Source organism: Epinephelus moara, chromosome 20 (genome assembly GCF_006386435.1).
Source record: "Epinephelus moara isolate mb chromosome 20, YSFRI_EMoa_1.0, whole genome shotgun sequence".
NCBI lineage: Eukaryota > Metazoa > Chordata > Actinopteri > Perciformes > Serranidae > Epinephelus > Epinephelus moara.
In genome coordinates this window covers 22,043,979-22,054,701 of record NC_065525.1, presented here as the reverse complement: position 1 = coordinate 22,054,701, position 10,723 = coordinate 22,043,979, and the positions used below count along the sequence as shown (strand labels likewise).

The window sequence follows — 10,723 nt, the reverse complement described above, 5'->3', positions numbered from 1 at the left end:
GGGGGCAAACACTTTTTCACACAGGGCTATGTAGCTTTGGATTTTTTTCTTCCTCATTAATAAAACCCTTCATTTAAAAACTGCATTTTGTGTTTACTTGTGTTATCTTTGACTAATGTTTAAATTTGTTTGATGATCTGAAACATTTAAGTGTGGAAAACATGCAAAAAAGTAAGAAATCAGGAAGGGGGCAAACTCTTTTTCACACCACTGTATATTACTCTAATCTCATGGTTTGGATAGTTGGTACACCGCTTATCTATTTTTATCGTAACTTTTATTTAAACAGGGAAGGCCATGTTTATGTTTAGCAACAGGGCCAATGTCTACAGACATTTGAAGAGGCTCCTAAAGGCTCCAAGTGCTTTATGGACTTGAAGAAGGCTTCTGACAAAGTCCTTGAGGGTGTGTTGTGGGTGTGTGGAGGGAATATGGGGAAGCTTGCTCTGAGCCATACAGTGCTCAAATACAGCTCTAAGCGAGTCATAAACATCTCACGCCCAACCAAACTGAGGGAATTTTTACGAATCTTGTGGTCTTGTTCATGAGCAAGAGAAAGACAGAATCTGAGATTGACAGGTGTGTCGATATGGCGCCTGCAGTGATGTAGGTGTTGTACTGTACTGTCACGGTAAAGAGAGATCAGAGCCTAAAGGCAAGGCTCTCAGGTGACTTACCCTCCAACCACCACCTATGGTCATAAGCTCTGGGAACTGACAGACAGAAGAAGATCATGGATACAAGGAGGCAAAATGAGTTTCCTTCGCAGGTTCTCACCCTAAGGGACAAGTTCAAGAGCTTAGATATGCAGAGGGAGCTAAAAGTAAAACCTCCGGGGCACATCAAACCTGAAGAGACCCCAGGGCAGACATGTAACATGCTGGATGGATTACATATCCGATCTGGACTGGGAACGCCTAAGAATCCCAAAGGAAGAGCTTGAGGATGTGGCTGGCAAGAGGGGCATCAAGACTGCCATGTTATACTACTATTACCACGACCCGTACCAGAATGAGTGACACAAGATGCTAAAGAGTAGTTAAGGCACCAAAGCTACTGTGCCTGCACTTACTGGCAGTCACCACAATTGGAGGAGCCTCTGCTTTGTAAACCACATCCACATTTGTTAATGCATTCTTTTTAATACTTGGAATCAGACGCACGTTTTGTTAATTTCTGAACTGCTCTTGATTTGAGAAGTAACAAACACGCACACACATTAAATCATCTGTATTGTTGGTTTAATGTGTGCGGCCAGGCCAGTGCAGACGGCATCAGTGTTTTAAACAAAGATAAAGGATAGAAAAAAAACGTTTAGCCTATCAGCACCACCCTCTGACATGAATTATGATGAGCACAGGCCAATGCTACTGTGTCCTCATTTCAGGTAAAGCCACAGGTAAAGCAGAGGAAGCTGAGCTCTTCATCTCCTCCTCCTCTTCCTCCCTATGCCTGTCCTCTTTTCTTCTCAGTGCAGCTCAGCCCCTTTGGCTGTGTAAACGCGCCATGGATAATCTACACACCAACAGCCACTGGTGTGACTAATGCAAAGAAAGAGAGAGGGATGTGGGGTCAAAAAGAGGTGAGGAGAACTGCAACAAACAAAGAATTAAGAGGTGAAGGGAACGGGACAGCCCCCTGTAGGGATGTCATTATAAATCACATGAGGGGTCAAAATACAGAACATCAGCAGGTAATGACACAGTTTCTTGCTCGTTGACATCACAAGCTACCAAAACAACCTTACATGGCAACATGTTTCAGGTAATTTTGTGTAACTGAATCTTAATTTGAAGTGAGGATTTGGTCCCATGTGTCCAAATCTCCTCCAACTCTATTCAGATAAAGGGTAGCAGGAGCTTATCCTGACATTCAAACATTTTGTCCAACCAATGGCCTGGCTGGGTGTGCATTTCACAGAACCTGTGCTAGCGGTGCTTTAATGAACTCGACTCTTAGGGTGTTTTCATATTAGGTATGATTGATTCGGACCGTGTCAAAGTATGATTGCCCCCTTTATCCACTCCCTCAGTGCTCAGCTTTCACATTAGTAATGTTGTTCCATATCAGAGTACACTTGTATCATCTTCTACGTCACTGACACTTGTTTATGTTATGGCTACAGTGTAGAAAATAGCGCCGGTCGCAGGATCCCGAGTCCATACGATGGAGTCAACCTTTACATTATGCCTATGGTTAATACTTTAGAGTCAGTGTCAAGAATGATCTTTTGACCCTTCTTTATCACCCACTGCCATGCAGTTAAGAGAGCGGCGTGTGCTACATGCATATGCAGATTTCGGAGGAGATCTCCAGTGGAGCTGAGAGATGCCTTTGCAACTCTACTTGCCATTTGGTACTTGTGTTAAAGGTCTAGTGTGTAGGATTTAGGGGGATATATTGGCAGAAATGAAATGAAGTGGGTACATTTTCTGTAGTGTATAATCACCTGAAAAATAAGATGTGTTGTGTTTTTGTTACTTTAGAATCAGCTACATAGGCAGCGTGCCCTCGTCCATGGAGTCTGTTTTGTTGTTTCTACAGTAGCCTAGAATGGACAAACCAAACATGGGCTCGAGACAGGGCCACCTACAATTCTGCATCTTCCCATCAGCCAACGTAGTTACTACCTCCTCTGCTACTAGCAGCACTGGAAAAACATTTATAATGTGAAACTGCTTTATTCAGTGTTTTTACCAGTTTAAATCATCAGGGCTGTTTGTTTTGGAGAGGAACAGACCTCTGCAGAAAATTCATCTCCCAATAAAACCTCCTGAACGTCTAGTTCTTAAGTTGTCAGAGCAAAAAGGTGAGCACATATTAGCAGGTGTTGGGCCAGTGGCCCGTCTGCAACAAGCCAAACAGGGTCAGAGAAACACTGATTTGTAACACAAAACTGCCTTATTCAATGTTTTTACTGGTTTTGAACACCTGGGTCTTTTGTTTTGGAGAGACCTCTGCGGATAATACGGCTCCCAGTAAAAACCTCCTTAACAATGAAAACTGAAGGAACTCTAACCGAGAGAAGTTTCAGCTGGTTGCAATCTGTAGTCCGCACCACTAGATGCCACTAAATCCTATGAATCTTACACGCTGCTCCTTTAGATGGCATTCCAATTCTATGTTTTGGTATGGTTGGTTTTCACACCTGATGCAAACTATACTCGATTCCAATTCGCAAAACGCGAATGGGTCTGGACATGGAGTGTACATTTCCTCTATTCCCGAGAGGCGGTATCAACGGCTGTCACTCAAAGTGCCCCTTCACGCAACTGGAAAGACGGAAAACCAATCAGAGTAAACAAAAAGTGTGACGTAGGCTAGCACAACGCCACTGTAAACAGACCAGCAAGCTGCAGCGGAGATGAGCTGTGATGATGTCTGGGAAAGAGTGTTGCCGTCTTTGCAGATTTCCTCCTCACTGTGGACTCCGAGTTGCATGGCTGTGATTCCCAGCTTGGTCGCTTCCCTGACCTGATCCTCCATGAGAGCAACTAGCGGAGAAACAACAATAGCCACTGGGTTTTCATTGAGTCCCATCTTTTTCCCAATCACCGGAGCCAGTTGGTAAATTAAACTTTTACCAAACCCCGTAGGAAGGACGGCAAACGCATCTTTTTTTTCAATAAAAGCTTTCAGTGCAGCCGTTTGTTCTGCTTTTAAAGAAAATATACATTCCAGTTCATTCAACACATTTACCATCACAGTTTCAAAATCAGTAGCCATGTTGGTTGTTTACGAAATGCACTCACTCCGCTCCTTGTCCCTCCTATTCTGATGACGTGATTTCAAATAACCCACCCCAAAGTAATAAACTGTTGTGATTGGCCCGGTAAGCTTTAACCGATGCCAGAATGCGCCTTTATGATTGCATGGCCAGACTGATTTGCGGAGCGAAATAGAATATGAGCTTGCGAGATTAGGATGGTTTCACCAGGCTACATGAACTGTACTAGAGACCACCTTTTAAAGTGGGTTCGGGCATGGATCGACGTACTGCGCACGGGTATAGGCACTTTAGGACCCCCTGACGTACTGCGCACGGGTATAGGCACTTTAGGACCCCCTTGAAAATGAGATGCTACATCTCAAAGGACTTTTTGGTCAAGTGTACACGGATCCACACCCAGGTCCCTGATGTGACAGCTTCCATGGAAAAACCTTACATATCCATCTCTTTCCCAAGTGTTCTCCCATTCAAGGCTGTTGTAAAACAAATGAAACAAGAGCAACACACTGGAAATGGAAAAGATGATAGTTGGTATCCTCTGCTCAGTAAAATGATATTTGTCAATCTGGCAGCTTCAGAGCTTTTCTTCCAATCCAAGACTGACAACTAGGTCCTAAGGTACACAGCACAAAATCACAATATCTGACACTGTCAAGACAGTGTCCTCTTGATGATATATTATCTCTTTGTATTGACAGCACATCATGGTAAGTAGCCAATTAACCTCTCATGACACAGACAAATTTGTTTTAAATACAATTCTGCTATGTTATCATATCATCACCCAGTGTCATGTCTTATTAAACTGTCAACCTCGTCAGCTGGAGAGACTGTTTTTAGCACACTTCTGTGCTTTAATCTGTCTTGGGGAGCTTTGTTTTTCTTTTGTGATCTAGTCTTAATAAGCCACTCTGACCTAACTCTATCCTTTCTATTATCTCCATATAAACTTTTTGCTGAAGCCTGGCAAAGCTATTGAACCCTGGCAGCACTGCACACGTGCACCGAGGAGGAAGTGATGGTGAGTACCACAGGAACTTGCTGGAGTCTGCCGTTGGGCGGGCTGTTGACCGGCCAAGCTAATTTCACACTCCCCTGGTACCCATAATGCCTCTAGAGTTACCATGGGCATAAACAGAAGGTCAGAGAGAGAAACAGAGAGAGAGGGAGGGAGAAATATTAGAGGGAAAATATTCAAGGACAGCATCAGTCTCACTTGGGTGCAAGTTCTGGCCATGGAGACCAGCTGCTCGTTTTGGACTTTTTATACATTCACCTCACTTTAATACTTGGTGTAAGGGTAATGCACACTGAAGAACAAGGTCTTTACTCCCTGTGTACAGAAGGCCATTTAGGCCAGGACACAGCGGACATACTAAACTTACTATCCTCCTTTTTCTTTTTCCCTTTCTTTGCGCTCTGGCTCATCAGCCTTGTACAAAATGAGCACAGTGACAGAGCAATAGATGCATGCCAGATATATCAGGAGTTAGTTTCTTCACATTTCATAGAAAGATAAGAGGGCGGGTAAACACTCCAGTGTGAATTTATTAATGAACTAAATTCACTTCATGTAATTCGATTTAAGCGTGTGGAAACAATGCCTACGCAACTTAGTCCTTACGAGCTTTAGTTTCTGTGCGGGGTGATATGTGCATGTTGCATGATTTAATAAAGGATGTTGACTGCTGTCTGGCTGCAAACCATACAGTAGATTAATGGAAGTGTGTACGTGTGTACGTGTTTGCGTGTGTGTGTGTGTATGAATGACAGAATGAGAGGTAGAGAGGGGGAGAGAGCCTTTGATGGATGGAGTAAAGTGACAGGAGAGTATTAGAGGGAGTGGGGAGTACGGCTGGAGCTGTGTCTGTAATGCAATTCCCCTGTCAGACATCAGACTGTTTCACACAAACACATACACGGTGTGTGGCATCCAGGAATCACATTAAGTGTGTGCAGTACGTAGGTGATCTTGCTCTGACATATGATCATAATAAAAAGCTTAACAAACCAAGTGTCAGTAAACCACTTAAATCTACCGCTCTGAGATGTGATCAGAGCCCTGGTTTACTGTGCAGTTTGTCTAATGGTTCAGTGTACAAGGGAGGAGATTTGTTCCAGCACCCCAGCAGCACAACTACGTCTCTGGATTTATGTATCAATCGAGTGACAAGCTGTTTTGAACCGAGTGGTCCGTCCTGACATTACTCATAGCTCTAATTTCAGAATATATCCTCTGTCTCTCAATCTCTCTCTCTCCCACAAACTGACATACAAACATATTCACAGCTTGGCAGCCTTCAATTGGTCCCCATGGTGATCATTATTAGCCGCTTTCCATCTGTCTGTCTCTGAACTGTGCAAGCACCCATGCACACAGCCATGTGCACGTGGCTATATGCATACGAACACACACAGAGATTTGAAGCATGTTATTCGCCCTCTGTCCTCCCAGCAGGCAAAATGCTGTATTTCAGCCTCGCTTGTTACATAAACAGGGTTGTTGTCTGTGCCAGACACACACTATGCTGCTGACCGTTGCCCTCATACCCTGACAGGAGCGCGGGCCACACAACAGCAAAACCAAATGCAATTATAACAGACCTCATACTGATCGCCGTTTCAGTCAGCCACTTTAAATCCATACATTTTCATATTCAATTGCTTTTTACAGATGACTTTTCCGGGGAGGTTGCAAGTACAGTTTCGGCGGAAAAACAACTTTCATGTGTGCCTGGGATTGGTGCATGAATAAATAAACAAGATTTTGCACTGATTGATGTTATGTCATGTTTATCACCAGTAGCAGACGGTAGCAGATGGAATAAGATGCAGAAGGCTGCCCGATGACTAACAAGTGATTCAGACACATCACAAGGGGCTTTTTGCTTTTTGAAATTTAGTTTAAATATCAAAGTAGGTGCTTAATCACAGGGCCAATCACAGATCATCTATTTAAAGTGACTATCTGCCAAAAATGGTAAGTGTAAGATTTGAATTAGGAGCAGGAAGAGAGAGATTGGTTTGTTTACAAAGTTCTATCAAAACTCATTTAACTGAGTAATTACTAGAAATAAGAAATGAGTTTCAGCTGAGGTCAAACAAAATCCTACAGACCTGAGTCTTCCGCGATGGCCGTGTCCATGAGGGTAGCCATGACTGTGGGACCTTCTGGGAACTGGCTTGTCGTCTTCATGCATGTGATGTAGCGAAGGCGAGCGGGAATGGGAGGATCTGGAGCTGCCTGTACTCTGGAGACTGCTGTCAGGGATTTCTCCATGACGACTCTGACAAAAAGCAGAGTATGATGTGCACGTGTAAAACAATGTGTAGTGTACAATCATCTTATCATCTCAGGTATGGAACATTATGTCAAACTGTCATTCTCCTTTTTTGCTTCACTTGTGTTATCTACTCTGAATTTCATGTTAAAATGCGAACACACACATTAAGATATAAGACACGCACGCACAGCCCATCACTAGCTCCATCTTACCTCTCCGAGGCTGCTGTGCTGCTGCCCAAGAGCTGGCAGACTGCGCAGTGAGGGGACAGGGGAGTGACCCTGACGGCCACGAATTTCTCTGGGGGCCTGAACGTGGATGTGATCGTGGTCGCCGTTCAGGTTGTTGTCACTCGCAGAGCGGAGCAAGGACCGTGGCGAGGGCAGGGTGCCGGGCGTCACACGTCGACGGTTTGTGTAGGAAGGGGTCTCCCTGAAAGGCACTGAGACAAGAGACACATGTAGCCAAGAGCACCTCTTAACAGACTCACTATATCATGTGAAGCTACTGTAGCGAGCACAATGACCAGGATGTTTTAACGGGGAAATAACTGCAACTCCACACAGCTCAAGGTCACTCAAATTTGTTTAAAGCCTGTTACTAAGTCTTCCTAATCTGACAGCAGGCTGTGATTACATTTCATTTGCAATATATTTACACAGCTATAAACTATATGCAAACACTTACACAAGGATCAAGTGATACAGTGGATCTGGTACTGCAGCAAAGCCTTGAAGATGATATTATTGAATCCCAGTTGTGCCTTCTGAATCATATTAATTACACTTTTAATATTCTAGATAAATATGCAGTATATATAAATGAATAGAGTTTATCTATAGTATAATAATGGAGTGGCAAAATTATTATTTAAAATGAATGAACCACATATTCCAAACATTACATGTGACTCATATTTTAACATGTTAATTATTTAAAGGGATAAAATATGTGAATAACAAATTTCACAATGTAAAAATTAGGGAATTACATCCTTTCTTCACTAGATGGCAGAGTTTTCCTGTATGTACATGCCACAGAGAAACTGCTCAACTCAGCAGGGATCCAATAAACCTTCTCCACATCCCTTATATTTCCATTTCCTTTCCTTCATTTCCCCACACCTCTGTATATAACCTGTAATCACTTTCCCTGAACTCCTCCACTATCTGCGCTCAGCCATTCTTCAGTCTGTCTCCCTGACACCATATTCATGTTTAAACCTATAAAATGCTGAGGTAGTCTGGTGATATACCACCACTGCGGTCAACTTACCAACATCTGATGCTTTGTGGACCTTTATGATTTCAGCCAGATCAAAGTTTCCTGCTATAATAGCCACCTGGAGGAGTGGAAAAGAGAGGAATAAATCAGAGTGAAAAGGGTAAACACACAAGTGATGGAAAGTAGGTAACAGCAAATTTTAATTCTGTGGAAAATGAATAGAAATACATCCCTTTTTCACTCACTCTCCTTATAAATGTTTTATACATTCAGTCCTTTGTTGTGGCAGATGCATAAACTCTGTATATGTGGCATGTTCTAGGCACTGTGTGGACCAGCCTGCCTTGTGTACAAACAAATTAACTTTGACCTGCACAGGAAATCTGTATCAGTGTCAATTTCACATGGATTTCATCAACCAGAAAGCTGGAATTCAGACACAGATTGAGATTGGTGCCTTTACACTGCTTACGTTTTTAATAGCTATCGGTATACTCAATATAGCAGCATTAGGCTAGGTAAGACAAGTAATAATACATTTTATTTAGAGACGTCTTTCAAGTCACCCAAGGTCACCTTACAGAGTGTATAAGATAAAAGACATCATTAAAACAAAACATCAACATAAAAACAGTAGTGCACAGTGTCCAGTTAGGGTGAAGTCATTCAATCCAAAGATGTAAGGTAGGATGATACACAACATGCGGTGGTTCTCGGATACCACACATACCTGAAAGGCGGTCTGGCTGTTGTAGTTCTTGATCTCTTTATTGGCCCCCCGGAACAGGAGAACTCGTGCACAGCTATCCTGAATGACAACAGAGAGATGTGTGTTTGACCAGGACTTTTAAATGTCATCTTATTTGATTTTACCAACCCAACCACCACAATAAATGTTGGCATTGTACGTTTCTGTGAAGCACAGCTATGTAACATTTGTACAATATTATGTAGCAGATGTATGAAAACTTCACATTTAAAAAAAAAATCACGCTAAAAGACAACCGGTTTTATTGTGCGTTGTTGTCACACCATCCACCATCCCCTTCACCTCCCGATGATAAAATCAGCTCATACATATAACCCTAAATACGTCACTTTAGAGGGCGGCGTGGTGGTGTGGTGGTTAGCACTGTTTCCTCACAGCAAGAAGGTTGCCGGTTCGATCCCGGGTGTGCGGAGTTTGCATGTTCTCCTCGTGTCAGCGTGGGTTCTCTCTGGGCACTCCGGCTTCCTCCCACAGTCCAAAGACATGCAGATTGGGGACTAGGTTAATTGATAACTCTAAATTGTCCGTAGGTGTGAATGTGAGCGTGAATGGTTGTCTGTCTCTATGTGTCAGCCCTGCGATAGTCTGGCGACCTGTCCAGGGTGTACCCTGCATCTCGCCCGATGTCAGCTGGGATAGGCTCCAGCCCCCCCGCGACCCCCAAGAGGATGAAGCGGTTAGAAGATGAATGAATGAAGATGAACGTCACTTTAGAAATGATATAATATAAAACATAAAAATGTAACGTAACCATGGTTTGTACAAATGTACAGTGCAAACTTGCAACAACATAAAAGAAAGTTAGATAAACAAAACTTCCTATATTTTGGACATGATTTGGTTAATAAAAGCCAAATATCATGTAGAATATAGTTATGAACAGGCTTTGCAATCTGAGCCAGAGGCAGCATCACAAGCGACCTCTGATCACCTCCAAAATAAACATGCCTGCAAGTGTGAGCACAGTTTGAGAATGACTCCCGACAGACACAGCTTTAGTGGGAGTGTAGAATAATCAAGGGTGCCTCATGAGAAATGCTTGTGCTGTGCACATGGTCATCTCCAGAGCCTACCTGACATGAGATGATTATAAAGGTTAGGGGTGAATAAATTGACACTTGATGATGAGGTATTGAAAGGTTATCTCTATGGACACCTTTTTTAACAGCAGTGTTGTATAGGCAGTGATTGCATGGCCATGTTTGCACAGCTATAATTAGAGCAAAGAAATTAGTAAAACTCCCTCTGCTGTGTTAACACTGCTCTTTCTCTCTCTGTCTTACACACATGTACACTCCCTAAGCCACATGCAGACAACATGAGTTTTGAGATCTCTAAATTGCTGCGCAGCTGACACCTAACGACATTTCTTTTCTCCCAGACTGTTGTCGTGTTGACACAAGGGTGCAGAAACTACACAACTTATTATGAGATTATAATTGGTACTATAATTATTATGATACCACTTGGAGAACATCCAAGAATGCAGAAATCAATAATTGCATTACTGAAAGTAAATCACGTGAAAGGTCACTGTGGGGCAGATTGTTGTAGTTTTTAAGTACACATGTGATGCATTCTTCCCCAGAAATATGGTGTATGTATCAAACACAAGAGCAGGTGTAAAAATATCACAGAATGGATATACACAAGACACAAGAAAAGGTTATAGCTGAGAAGGGAAATATGAATTAATCCACAGGAAATCAATACCAT

At 42.8% G+C, this 10,723-nt stretch overlaps 1 protein-coding gene across 2 annotated transcripts in view; it reads right to left on the bottom strand.

The window, feature by feature from the left end:
• The window catches only part of shank3a (SH3 and multiple ankyrin repeat domains 3a), a 267,152-nt gene that overhangs the window by 88,074 nt on the left and 168,355 nt on the right, over positions 1–10,723 (bottom strand). For both annotated transcript variants that reach the window (XM_050073918.1, XM_050073917.1), the window contains 4 exons: positions 8,969–9,046; positions 8,290–8,356; positions 7,227–7,456; positions 6,848–7,017 (listed from right to left, as the gene is read on the bottom strand). In XM_050073918.1, coding sequence (XP_049929875.1) covers positions 6,848–7,017; positions 7,227–7,456; positions 8,290–8,356; positions 8,969–9,046 — 545 coding nt within the window. The remainder of the gene's footprint in view (positions 1–6,847; positions 7,018–7,226; positions 7,457–8,289; positions 8,357–8,968; positions 9,047–10,723) is intronic.